Below are 14,281 nucleotides of genomic sequence, written 5' to 3'. Positions count from 1 at the left end.
GGATAACTGTCACTAATCACACAGGAAAACTATTTTTTTTTAACAAAAGCTTGTACAGAAGGCAGCCTGAGAAAGGGAAGTACTGCACACTCACTTAAAAACATAAAGACAAAAAGGCTTTGAAAAAAACCAGCATGTTTCCCACTGAAATTTTACCACACAACATCATCTTGTATAAACATGAGAGAGACATTTCAAGATTATCAAGGAGAAAACAACAGGGTTGAATTTTGACAGATACCTGTTTTGGGAGGAGAAGGGAGTTGTGAGCAGAGGAGCCAGTGGCTGCTGACACGTGTGTGTCCTGGCTGCCCAGGGAGCTGTGGTGCTGTGCTGCACTAATCGCACACCGTGGCTGTCCCCTCCCTGAGCCCAGGGCTGCCCAGCAGGGCTGGCAGGCTGCACAGGGACATTTCCATTTCCCTCTGCTGCAAAGGGACATTTCCATTTCCCAGGCACATTTCCATTTCCCTCTGCTACACAGGGACATTTCCATTTCCATTTCCATTTCCCTCTGCCCAGTGCTCCCCTGCCCTGCCAGCCTGGCAGGGGCTGCAGGGAGTGGAGCACCCTCAGAGCTGCCAGCAGGTTCAGGTGCTGCTGCCCTTGGTTCCTGCAGCCTCTTCCCTGCCACAGACCAGACAGACAAAACCCACAAGTCAGATGATGGGGTTTTTCTTTGCACTGTTAGTTTTAAAAGCCATATATACCAAAAACATAAAAGGAAACTCTTCTCCTGGTCTGAGAAGTGCATCTGCAATTAGAATGCAGCTCACAAAGCATATTAAAGACAGCATAGCTTTGTAATAGAACACAGCAGTGAGCCTGATAAAAATTATTCTGCTCTATAGCACTAATGAAAGCTGTAGTATTAAAGCTTGGCTTATGTGGGATCTCAGCTAGAATCAACTGCAGAATGCATCTTTTTTTCTTCATTACTGTCTAGAAATAATGCTTAAATAATTATTCTTGATATTATTGTTTGTAATTCTAATGGAGGTAGCTCTGGGCTCAGTGCAGTAGTGCCAGTTACGAGCAGCAACAGAACAGAGTCAGCCCTGGAATGAAAAATGGGCATGTTTTTAATTCAGATTATTTTTTCATAAATGCGAAGGAGATTTGGATCATTACCTGTGACACTTGGGTTGCCAAAGTAACCTTGCCTAGCCAGCTGATGTTTGCACAGCTCATGGCACTGTCACCATGGAGACCTGTCCATGTGATTTTGCAGGATGATGCAGTTGCGGGCATCTCAGAGAGGAATTAATTGTTGGTGAGCAATGCTCGTGCAGACAGCCCTGCCCTGGCAGGCAGAGCCTGCACTCAAACACCAGCTCAACCCTTCTTTTGTGTTTTAGCTGCTAGAGAGGAGCAGGGCAGGGGTTACAGGAGGGAGCTCTCTGGGCTGCCCTAAGGCAAACACTGAGTTCTCCTGATGGAAAGTTCATGCTCAGAGTGGGAGGAGTGGTCAGAGAGTGCTGATCTGTGTAAAAGCCATGCTTGAATGATAATATTCATTTACAGAACATTTGTTTGAGTGCTTGAAGGCTATGGAACACTCCAGGTTTCCTTTTTCTCCTTCCAGTACCTGCTCTCCCTCATTCATGTGCAACCTGGTGATGTCAGGGAAATTCCACCAGTAGAGCAGGGGCTGAAATCTGTCTGTATATACAGGATATTCAAAATTCTCCTCCAAAAGTAGCTATCATGCTGTGCATTCCATTCTGACCTCTGTTAAACATCACAATGGGACTGTGAAGTGCAGTTTGGATCTGTTTTGCACGATACCAAACCAAAGACCACACAAGCATTTTGATAAGAGATATGGTTCTGTTTCTGATGGTTAAGCAGGCTAAAGGGTGCTCCCTCCTTCCTCCCCATATTCTCTGGAGAACAGAAGTCAGCCAGGCTGAAGATGAAATCATTATGCTGAGGTGAAATGCTTTGTTCCACCTCTTTTACTCAATTATGAATGTGCTGGATGACGACAGCAGGTCAGAAGGTGCTGCTGCTATTTCTGGTGCTGCAGCTGTGGTGAGCAGGCTGCAGCAGGAGCAGGTGGGGGTTCTGTGACATGACAAAAATCCCTCAATGAGACACAGACCAGGGTTCAGAATCTGCCCAAGAGCCAGGATTGAATGGGTGAGAGAGGAGGGCAGTGTCACTGGGTTTGGGGCACGCAGTGACATTGACATTGGGGAACTGCTGTGAAGAGTCCCTGGAGCAATAGCTTTGGGAAATTCTGTGTTGGACACTCTCTTTTATGAAAAAAACCACCCAAAAACGGATGTTTAAAAATAATACTGGGCAGAAGTGCTCACAGGAGGGGGTGTGGGCAGAAGGGACTTGGGTTGGTGTCCAGATGCAGGGAGTGAATGTTGCTCCTTTTGTTTTTGCTTTTGGTCTGAAGAATCAGCTGAAGGATTAAAGAGGGGGGGGTGTAGCTGGAAAAGCAGGGCTTTACGCTGATGTGTGCAGCACAGCTTAAAATTTATGAGGGGATTATTTCATGGCTAGAAGGGAGCAGTCATGACATGCTGGAAGGCTTGGACATTTTCAGTGTGTAAGCAGAGGATGAAAGGTGATTCTTTGAGATGATGTATAAAAATAAACAGTTATCTTGAACCTAAAGGTGTGGAACTAATGAGAGGGAAAATTGCAATTTTAGATCATAAGCTGAGCTGATGCTCTGCTTCACTGTGCCTGTCTGGTACTGAGGGATGTTTCCTTTGGGTGCTGATAACCTTTCTGACAGCTCGTGATGATACAGTGTTGGAATGACTGGGGAGTTTTACAGATTACACTGAGATAATTGAATTAATATCACTCCTGGTTTGGATTAAATTTGTAATCTTAGCATAAGATTCTTTAGCCTTTCATATCATGACCTGATTTATCAAAAGGGGAGTGAAAGATTCCTTTATTGTGGGTAGAAATCCTTTCCAATACCTCAGGGAATAACATTGTCATCAGAGGGCCTCAAGAAAAGAAAGGGCAAAGCCCACTGCCAATAAACCTGCCTTAGCTGACAGTGAGAGGTAAAGAAGCTGCCTGCAAAAATGGAACAGTAATCTGTAGATGGGAGTTTGTGCAACAGACTGCATCCAGCCTCATGCAGCTAAAGGAAATCCACTCTTCTCCTGCACCAGTGTCTTTCAAGGGCTTTTTTTTCCTGAAGCTAATGTAGAACTTCACTAAAAAAAAAAAAAAAAATCAATAAAATTAATCACATTCCTGAGCTAAACAGCTTCATGTAGGATGATGAAAACATTGTGCTGTGACATTTCCACTAGGAAGGCATGTTGCCTTCATTGTTTCTCCCTCCTAAAATCCACATTACTTTTGTGGGCCTGGAGCCCCCAGTGTGTTATGCTGGCAGAGCCAGTGGTTTCATGATCCAGATTCCCAGCCTCTTTCATTTTACTCCTGAGACTGGTTCCTTGTAGGAGCCAAATACAGAAATGGATCATTATGTTGAAAATAACATCCGAAGGCTTGAAAATAGCATCCATTTCTTAGGTAGGCTGCATTTCTCTTTCACACTGAGAAATGGTGCAGCAGATAATTAGTAATACATTTTCCACTTAAATTTCCCTGTATTTATAAAGCAGTAGACTGCTCTTGCTATGTTCTACCAGCAAAATGAAGTTCCAGAGCCAACTGAATGTCAGCAAGAATTTATGAATATGTCAGTAGAGATTACTGTTGGCTCTTGATTTTGAATGCAAGCAGACAACAAAATTAGTTTGGTAGTAAAATGGGTAAGTGGGGGCCTGACTATAGCAATACAAAGTTGGAGCATAATTGCTTGTTTCAGGCATGTATTACTTATAGAGGATCAGACTCGCACCCAGGAAAGTGTCTCTATTCAGGAACTTTCCAAAGGAAAAGGAACCAGGACAGCAGAGGTGGAGACCTGAAATGAAAGACTTAAGATGAAAAAACAGACAAGAAATCTGTCCCAGTTACTGACTCCACCTGGGAAAACTAAAAACAAACAAGAGAAATCCAAGGAGAACATAGGGAAAAAAAGGAGAATTAAGGCAGATGTATAGTATGTATTTCAGGGGAAAAAAAGAGTCTTTTAGTTGATTTTAAATGGACTGGTTTTACACCCTGGCATCAAAAGCTGTGGAAAAGCAGAGTAATCAGAAGCTGGCTGCAAATATCCAGATACAATGCCAGCATGTTATATTAGTTGTTCTGTTTGGAATAGACCTTGGTTTTCATTGATTTAGCATTGCAGGTAATGTTTAAGTAAAAATTGTGTAGTGCCTGCTATTTTTAATTTCAATAGGAAAACCTTTTTTTGTCTGGTCAGAGTGGTTACAGGTAATAACATGCTTAATTTGGAGCTTTTTTAGCCTATATTTCTCAAAGAGAAATTATTGCAAATTAGTCAGGAACACTGACAGAGACTTCATTAAACTTCTCTAAGTCACTTGTGGGTATATTGTGATTCCTGAAAGCTGGTTTCTTACTTGCTATGGTAGTGCTTCACTGTCTGCTATTATTAGTACTTTACTATGTAGAAGGAAGAAACTGACATCATTATTATTCTCTTTTTTCTGTGCAAGCTTGTATTTGACTTAGAAGGAAAATTGCTGTCAGCTCACTAAAGACAGAATAACTGCAATAAAATCATGCCATGCTCCCAGCGCATTCACAGGTGCTGTGTTCAGGAGTGGGAGATAGTTTATGACTGTTACTGTAGAGGATTCCCTTTTGCTTTCCATGAAATAAAAACTTTGCAAATCATTAACTGAAGAGAAATTGAAATGTGGGTTTTCTTCAGAGATATATCAATATATATATCAATGTATATCAATTCAGTGTATCACTGCCAGGACCAGTGGTCCACTAATGTGTAATAGTTGTGGTTCCATTGCAGAGCTTGATAGAAATTGTGTCAGTCTGGGGGCTCTCTAGGCTAAAACCTGTATTTTGGCACTAGGTCAGACACAGACCCTCTCAGGGCTGGGCCATCCTTAAAGCAAGCACAGGACAATGGAATTCTGTCCTTTATTCCAGTGGAAACTCCTCATATCAGTAAACACCTCTTTACACTGTTTCTAATACAAGACCCCTCTGAGGATGATACTGCACAAGAATAATTTAAATTAACTCATCCACATGAACAAAAGTAAATTCCATTTACTTGGCCTTGAGCTGACAAATGCAAACAATATAGCAACCAATGTGGAATAATTGGTGAAAAGAGATGCAGGGATTCTTCATACAGAATGCTGTAAGAAGAGGGAAACCCTTGTGATTCTTTCTGCTGGAAGGGATGTTTATTTTGAATCAAACTTCAGCCACTTCAGGGAACCTCCAGAAAATTCCAGAATTTCTACATGCCTCCCTGTACAATCAGTTAAGCCTGGGTCGGGTTTTAACCAAGTACAGAGGGCTGCACTGTCTTCATTAGGAATATGCAAACACTGAGGCACAAACTCACAGAAGCTCCTCCCTCTGTGAAAGGCACAGAAAAAAAACCTAAAAGTTTCCCCATAGCCTGTGCAGAACAATTGAACCATACTTGCACAGCAAAGAAGGTTTTCAATCCTCTCTGTCCCCTATAGGAGAAGAGGGAATGGTTTTAATAGGCACCTTGGGAAACAAGTAGTTGCAGTCTTGGTTGAACAAGTGGACTGCTAGCAGCCATAAACATAAAATTACTCATTTCTAAAATAGCTCATGGTCTCTTAGCTCAGACATCGTGTGCTGAATGGCATTGCACTAGGACAGAGCTGGACTGCCTGGCTAGGTAAGTTGCAAATAGCACTAAAAGGCACAGATGTTGTATCAGCTTTAGAAATCCTTCTCAATGTTTTTATATATTTTAATAGCTCCATCTGGATTCCATAGCCACTATTATTGTTACAAGTTTTATTGTTCCCTGTGCCTCTGCCTGCTGTTTGCATTTGCAAGTTCCTTACAAGTGTCTTGGAAACAACTCCTGAACCTTTCTCCAGGGGCTTCAATTTGATATTGTGAAAAAAGCAGCGAAAGCACATTTTCTCAAATTTGCCTTGCTAAATACGATGTGCTACAAATTAAAATAAATGTTGCATGCCCTGCTTTCCACATGATGTTCTGGTTATAAATTTCAGTGGACAGGCAAGTGTGTTTGCTGATTTCTCCAATTCTGTTGTTTATTCTGTGCTGTAACCTCCTAAAAGCTTGATTTGGGTAATAACAGACATAAAAATTTTACAGCTGCTGCTTCTCCAGCATCAGGTTTGGATAAATAAATATTACCCACAGTGCAGAGCTAGTCTGACAGGATAGTCGAGTGTTGTTTATGCTCTAAGGTAGCTTCATAAAAGGTATTGTGATTTTGTGGACCACCCTTGAGGTCAGCCTGCTATCCTGTGGGATTCATAAGATTGTGTTTGTGTTTTCTGAGGTGAATTTACAATAATGTCCTAAACTAAAAAGCCATTGCTTTTTTTCTTTTGTGCAAAAAGTGCAATTTTTCTTTTGTTCTACTAGAATTTTTCTTAAGTCTGGTATTTAATAATTGAGGGAACACCTCTAAAATTCAAGGAGCAATTCTGAGTTCACTGCAGTCAGCTTCCCAAGTAAGGCAGACAGATGGGAAAGACATTTTGTGCTGTGCCCAGCATCCATTCAATTTAATTGGAAGTTGAATGCTGTATAATCTTTAAAAATCACATACCTCCTCCTGTATTAGACATTCAGGGAATATTCTGGGGGCCTGGACCCCAATTCAGGCTTTTAAATGTACTGTGGGACCCATCAGGTCCCAGCTCAGCATTTTCTTTCAAACATAAATGCCATTATTCTTAAAATATTCAATAGAACTATGTCACAGGTGCTAAATCCTATTAACATAAAACTCATTTTTGTCTCAACTGACCCTGTTATTCTGGCAAAGAGCGGCATGATGAGGATATGGGAGACCCTTTATGGGCACATTTTCAGTTCCTGAAGTTTCCCATGGTGAAAGTGAGGAAACTCTTGACATCTTCCAATTTTTAGTGATTTATAGAACCACAGATTGGAAGAGACCTTAAAGCTCATCTCATTCCAACCCCCTGCCATGGCAGGGACACCTTCCACTGTCCCAGGCTGTTCCCAGCCCCAGTGTCCATCCTGGCCTTGGGCACTGCCAGGGATCCAGGGCCAGCCCCAGCTGCTCTGGGCACCCTGTGACCCAGCAGTGGTCTGTGTGCTGCACATTAAACATTCAGTGCACCACACTCACACACAAATTCAGTTTATCAACAATGAGCTCTCCTGAGCTGGGAAAGTTCATACATCACAACAAGCTTCTCTGCAGTGCGCTTGTAAGAAGAGGTTCTTGTGCCTTTCTCACAGGCACTAATTGCAGCCAGCTGTTAAACAGATGGGTTTGGTGCTGTGGTAGGACACCAGATATTTAACATTTTTATTTAAAAAATAAGGAAAAAAGTGACCAAAAAAAAGGAAATAAATGTTTACCTACAGCAAGACCCACAGTATTGCATTAATCCCAGCCATAGCCTGGGCATGGCATTTCCTCTGCGGTAACCCATAAGAAATTGAAAAACATCATAGGTCAATTAGATAAATGCTTCATACTTTCAGTGAAAGTAGGATGTCTTGATAAATAATCTGCAAAGATGGACTGCAATGAACACCCCTTTAGAATTACCTCCCTGAGCCTGTGTTTCTCCCTGCACCTCAGCTATCCATCACTTTGGTTCTGCATTAACCTTATGGATGTGTTCTGCTATTCATAGACTGTCCTCAGGCTCACATCCCATTTTGGCAAACACAATGCAAAAGCCAGGCCTTACAAACTCACTGAAAATGTTTAACTCTTGGTCTTTTCTTAAGCAGCTCCTTGAGTGACCTTGCACAGAGCACGCCCTAAGTGTTTCACTGGTTTTGGAAGGGAGGGACCCAGGGTTCTCCCAGGGTGTGACTGAAAATTATCAACAGTAATCTTTCTTTCAGGTGAAGGAGGCCATGCAGAGAATCCATGACCGAGGAAATATAGGAAAACTCATTCTGGATGTGGAGAAAGCACCCACTCCCCTGGTGAGTCCCAGGCACAGACATGATGTACAGCCAGGCGTGGTACAGCCTGGCAGTGACTGCTGGACACATGTCCCTTTTTGACACTGATTTCTTCTAAATCTGTAGCACCCAAATACCACCAGTAACCATAAATTCTGCATTTAACCCCAGTGAAATGTACTGGCTGAAGTGCCAGCTGTTACTTCTCTCTACTAAATCACTCCCTGCTTCTCCAAAAACGTGCCAGCAAGTGTTGGGCTGGGGTAAAACTGCCACATCTCTTTCTGCCCTTGTGAGGTAAACAAACAAACACTGCTCACACTAAAAAATTCCTGTATTAATAGGTGGATTGAACAGGAAAAAAACCCAGTCAATACTGCTGCAGTGGGCAAACTTAAAAGTGGTTTCTGATTCCCACAGTAAAGTTAGAGTATACTTTTGGTAGGAATTTAATTTGTGTAATATATGAAGTATAACATATAAATATGTCCAGAAATATCCTGAAGGAGGATAGTAGTGATGGAGCTCTGGTCCACTAGATTTGGAGCACTTAGGATGGTCCAGAAACCTTTCAGAGAGCAGTGCTAAATGAAAGCCAGGCTCTCCTGAACATTCACTGATGGTGGAGGAAAGAGCAGTGAAGAAGGTAATGCAAACCTGACTTTAATAGACAATCAATAGTGATGTGTGAAGTTTGCTTTCAGACCTGAGAAACTTCTTGTTTTAAAAGAAAAGGAAAGAACTAGACCTAGAGTTAAGCTCTTACTCACTCTAAAACTGCCCCCCCAGTCTCATACAAACTCCCTGCAAGGAAAAGAAAGGCTTTGAGGACCTCACATATGGAGCAATACACTTTTATCAAAGGCTGTTAACTCAAATATATGGGTAACTTCAAAGCAATGGTTTTTCTGCATTAAAAATTGAGATTTTTATTTCCACCAGAGGCTAATAATCAATCAGGGAAGGAACATCATTGCATTTCTCTTTAAAAAGTAAATGGTTCCCCTGCTTATTTGGTTTTGAAGTAGTTATGAGCTAATACAAGAATCTTCTTGTGTCCTAAGAGAGGACTAATAATAATGATAATAATATAATCAATCAGGGAAGGAACATCATTGCATTTCTCTTTAGAAGGAAATGGGTCCCTTGCTTATTTGGTTTGAAGTAGTTATAAGCTAATACAAGAATCTTCTTGTGTCCTAAGAGAGGTAACGTGGGTGTATAAGAAAATCCAGTCACACCAATGTGTGCTGTTAAACATTACCCCCATCCAGTGAACCAGACTCTTGTGCCTCCACAGACCTGTCACACTGACAGGCTGAAGTGCTGCAGGGTCCTGCACCAGCTTGTAATAAATATTTCCAGGTGAAAAAAACCACTGTGTACTCCTTAAATGCTGTTCTGAGCTACAGATTCCTGCAATTGCCTACTGCCTGTGCAGGCATCTTCAGTAAAATATGAAAATGCGGTTTCTTCCCACTCCTGTATGATCTGGGATCTGCACTCTGTCGTGGGTGTATCCTGCCAGCATCTAGATCTGGAAAGTTTCATTGGTTTTTAACGTACAAAAGAAAGGAAATTGCCCCCTGAGTTTGCACACTGTCTCAGATGGGGCCATCCATTAGAGCAGGTACAGGAGCTGTAACCCAGAGGTGCCAGGATCTGTGAACTTCCTACACAGCTGTGTTTCCTACCCAAGGCCCTTACTATCAGTTTACTACAAGAGCACAGAGCAGTGTCCTCGTGTGCAGCTGTCCTCCAGACAGCCTTCTGTTAGGAAATGGAGCTGTGAGCCGTGGGGGAGCAGCTGGCAGGCTTGGCTGGAAGTGTGCAGAGGCCGTGCACAGGCAGAACGCTCATTCTCCTGTGGCAGCCCTCTCTCCTTGAGTTTCCAAAGTCCCTTTGTGCAGCGAATCCAGGTGAAATGAGGAGGAGCCAAGGGGTGAGGAAGGTGCAGTGATGTCCTTGATGTTTCGTGGTGCAGATGGCCAATGACAGCACGGAGACGAGCGAGGCTGGCGAGGAGGAGGAGGACCACGAGGGCGACAACGAGAACAAGGAGCGCATGCCCTTCATCCAGTAGCAGCCAGAGCTGGGCAGGCAGCAGGAGCTGAGAGGAGAAGGGGACGAGGCTGGGAAATCTCTTCTGTGCATCAGTGAACAAATGCTGTAGTACAGTGTGTGTTGTATTTGTTTGCAGTCAGCTGAGCTATGAGCTGTTGATCATTGTTGTTTTGAACTCAAGTGCCATTCTCATCCAGTGCAGTATTACCACGTTTCTGTGTAATGCCCGGTTACCCTGTAGGAGTCCCATGGATTTTTCTGTTCTTGTTTGAAAGCCTTATTAACTTACTGTGTAATTTTAGATGGGCATCTTTCTCATGCAAATTCCGACATCTTGCATAAAGTTATTTGGGAGGTTTGGGCTTTTTTTTTTTGCAAGTTGGAAACAGTAAAAATAAAAAAAAAAATCCCTACTTGCTGTCTGAAAGATTCTAGTAACTGGAGGGATAATTTTCTGTTTCTGGATTTTCAGTGTTAAAATGATTTTCCTTTAATGAACCACAAATAAAAGTTGCAACAAAGATTAATTTTTATTTTCCTCAGTCATACTTCATCTTTTCACAAGCAATCCTATCTTCATTTTCAAAAGTACCTCATCTAGAATCATGGAATCTGAAATTGTGCAAGAAATCATTAATTGAGAGGCTTTGATCAACATCTTCTGGTAAGGACATACTGACTCATATATCAAATTCAAACCAATTTTAAATTTCATTTTTAAATTGCATTGGTAAGGATCACTTATCAGGATGTGGAAAGAAATTTGGTGATGGATTTTATTGCTCTGAAATTGCTAATGTGTAGTCAACTGTCAGGCTGGAGCTGAACTCCTGCAGAAGTTAACCCTGTAAAAAATGAGGTTTAGGCCTTAATCCCACCACAAATCATGTACAGGGATAACTTCTATCTAAGTGAATTGTTCTATCAAAAGCTCTGCTCCTTATGTACAGTTACATTTATAATTATTTACGGGATCAAGTATTCAAAGACCAGCTAGTCTTATCTACCTCCCACTAGTGGAAACTATATCTAAACATGAAAAAAGTAAATATTTTTTTTCCACGTCCTTCCCCTATCCAAACAGCAGCTACTCAGGTCCTCAACTGTCTTGTTAAAACAGTTATTTTAAAATTACTGTGATCACATACAGTAGAAATGCTGAAGGACTGGAAGAGACCTTGCATAATGCCTACAGCTTCAAATAAATGTTTATTTTTTCAAAAGAAGGTATTTACCCAAACATGATTAGCTGTTAGCCCAAATCTACAAGTAGCATGTTATGATAGAAGCTAAAAATTAATACAGAAAAATGAAAAGTGGGGGCTTCTCAGGGTTTTCTCAGTGTGAGAGGACTTCTGGGTCTGGATGACTTTTATGTGTGGTTTTAGAAGATTCTCGTTAGGTTTTTTCTGTTTGTTTGGTTTTGCTGCCTGAGTATTAATGTCCATCTCTTTACACTGTGCTCATGAAGTCGCTGTCAGATAATTGTGCAGATGGTTCATTCTGAAGGAGTTCCCCTTGGGTCAAACAAATTCAAAAATAACAACAAGAAATAACTGTGGGGAAAAATGCCAAAAAGCTGTTGAACTATTGATCCAACCAGAACTTCATTTTTCTCTTCACTTCATTATAGTTGAGTTTATTTTCAAGCTGGACTTTCCTCTACTTCCAGTGCCATTTTGGGCCCAAACAGGGACTTTATCCACAGAAGAAAATATGTATTCAGCGAGAGTTTTCCATTTATTGGGCTTGCCAGTTGGACTTTTAAGAAGGGCCATTAGGTTTTCATGACTCATCAGCTGACAGCAGTAGGAAACATGCCCAATTTTGTTTTGCAGCTAGTGTAATGATGTTGTCCTGCAACAGACCTTAACATAACTAGGAATTTTGATTTGATGCCAAAGTGAGCAATATTGCTGGTGACCTTCGAGCTGGCAGTAAGTGGCATTCTCAAGGCCTTAAATTAGTAGGGCAAGCAGAATAGCAAACCCATTCTTCTGTTCTAAACCACAGTCTGGTGGGCTCTGCTTCTAAATTACCCTGCAAGACAAATATGGGTGATCTTGGTCATGGCCACAGACACCACAGGGACAACAGTCACATAATTTTTGGCTAGTTCTTTCTGGTTTTGTTAGCAAGGCAAAAAATACTCTTCATGCTAATTCATACCAATTTTAGGGCCATTTTCTGGTCAGCAGAATATCAGGTAATTGCAGTGAGTACAAAGGAGTGCTGCTGGAAGTACCTGAGTGCAGTGCAGCTGAGTGTGACCATCAGCAAGCTGAACTCTGCTCTGTGCTTTGCTTGAATCAATAGAGCATGGAGAGAGGGTGCTGCTGATATTAATGGAAGTTTTCCAGGCACCCATTCTGGAAGCAGGGTGTGTGCTAGCAGAATTTGGCCCGCAAGCCCTAAGTACCTTTCAGGAGACCACAAGCAGTAGTGTCACACTGGCTGGGGTGGAGGCTGTGCTGGTCAAACTGGTGAAGCCAAGGCTTGTCACTGACCAAGTCTTACTGTAGCAGAAATGAAGGGTTGTGATTACTACTGACAGTGTTGTTTAAACAACTCTGAGACAATTGGATAGTTTCTTCAAGTGAAACAAATTATTTCTCAATTTGCCTTAAAGGAACTGTGAAAGCTTCTTTAACTTAAGCCTGATTGAAGTGAACTGAAACACTGTTTAATTGTATTTGTTGCTTTAGAGCTTTTGTTATATTGTGCCTACAAAGCAAATTATGTTTACACAAAAATATAAATAAAATGTTCAGCATAGCATTATCCTTGGTCTCTATGTTTTATTCTAGTATTATTGTCACTTCAGGGAACTGACTTGGAACTGCTTAAGAGGAAAATGTGAGGGGGTCTTATTTTCCACTTTGGTCACTGTGGGATATACAAATAATTTATTTTGACTACTACAGAGTAAATGGAGGTTATTAAAACTGCTGTGTGCTATTTTACAGACCATTAACAATGTAGATCTAAAATTTGGAATGTCACAGTCTAAGAAATTCAAAACATTATATGGACACCTTTTACTAAGTGTTTAGGGAAGTGTATTTTGAGACAAAGAGAAAGCAGGACTCAGACTGCCACAAAAGTTACCCTCAGAGAGATAGCTCCTTTCAGAAATTAGAACTCCCTAATGGAATAATCTTAAAATAGAATCCAAAAGCCATCATAACTTACAGAAAGCAGGAGGACATGACTGAGTTTTGAATCCCACTCTCCTGGGCCTCGGTTTCAACCCAGGGTTCCATGTCTTTGGAACTTAATTATTAACTGGTGATGGTTACCAAGCCCTACAGTCATCTCCAGCCTGCGCTGGAGTTCATGGCTTTAAAGGTCTCCCTACACAAGGCAAAGAAGTGAATGAACTTCAGTTTAATATCTAAACAAAGAGGGAGTGCTGGCTTTGGTTCATTTTAGTCATGCAGGACACATTCCAAAGCCTGTGATGTCCCTGGAAAATCTCACTTCAGTAGTTACCAAATCTGCTCTATAATCTCAAAGCTCATAGGAACTGTGAAGAGTAAATTTCTGCCCTCTGTTTTTAAGCTTTAATAAGCCAGTAATGATCAGTGCATCCATAATCATGGGGTCAGCATGAGGCTGAAAGCAAACAGCCATAGCCTTTTGCAAATTCTCTGTGATTACCACCAAAGCTCTGCCTTTGCCACCTTTCCCTCTGGGCCACCTGTCACACTCTACCACAAAGCAGGCAGGTTGCCTTTGTGCAGCATCTGCATGAATGCATAAATACACCTCACCCTCCATTTGGTGCTTCCCCTCTCATTTTCTGGGAGCTCAGTGTTCCTCCTGATTGGGATTGTCAGGACAGATTCTCCCAGTTTGTCCATGATTTCCAGCATAGCCTCAAGCACCAGGAGAACTGTGCAGGACTCCGTCCCCTGGCAGCGCTGGGGTCCCTTGCTGTGAGCCAGTGCTTGGTTCCACTGTAGAAAGAGCCAGAGCAGAGCAGACACTCTGACAGCTGTGTGGAGCAAAGCACCTTTCTCCCAGGGAACTCGTGGCAGCCAGGCAAACGTGGAAAAACTGGGAGAATCTGTTCTGACAAACCCAATCAGGAGGAACACTGAGCTCCCAGAAAATGAGAGGGCCATGAGAGCTCTGCCAGCTCCCACCAGCACTCTGCAGGAGCTGCCAGGCACTGGGGAACAGTGCA

General features: G+C 42.1%; 1 protein-coding gene across 1 annotated transcript in view; it reads left to right on the top strand.

Annotated features, from left to right (window-relative positions):
• Positions 1–12,873, top strand: part of VAT1L (vesicle amine transport 1 like) — a 56,073-nt gene extending 43,200 nt beyond the window's left edge. Inside the window, exons 8-9 of the mRNA XM_054269478.1 lie at positions 7,966–8,049; positions 10,013–12,873. Of these exons, the coding sequence (XP_054125453.1) occupies positions 7,966–8,049; positions 10,013–10,111 (183 nt within the window). The 3' untranslated portion in view covers positions 10,112–12,873. The remainder of the gene's footprint in view (positions 1–7,965; positions 8,050–10,012) is intronic.
• The last annotated feature ends 1,408 nt before the right edge of the window (positions 12,874–14,281 follow it).

Source organism: Melozone crissalis, unplaced genomic scaffold (assembly GCF_028551555.1).
Source record: "Melozone crissalis strain CALT ecotype California unplaced genomic scaffold, PUWL_Pcris_2 ptg000007l_1, whole genome shotgun sequence".
Taxonomy (NCBI): Eukaryota; Metazoa; Chordata; class Aves; order Passeriformes; family Passerellidae; genus Melozone; species Melozone crissalis.
This window is presented reverse-complemented; position numbering and strand designations above follow the sequence as displayed.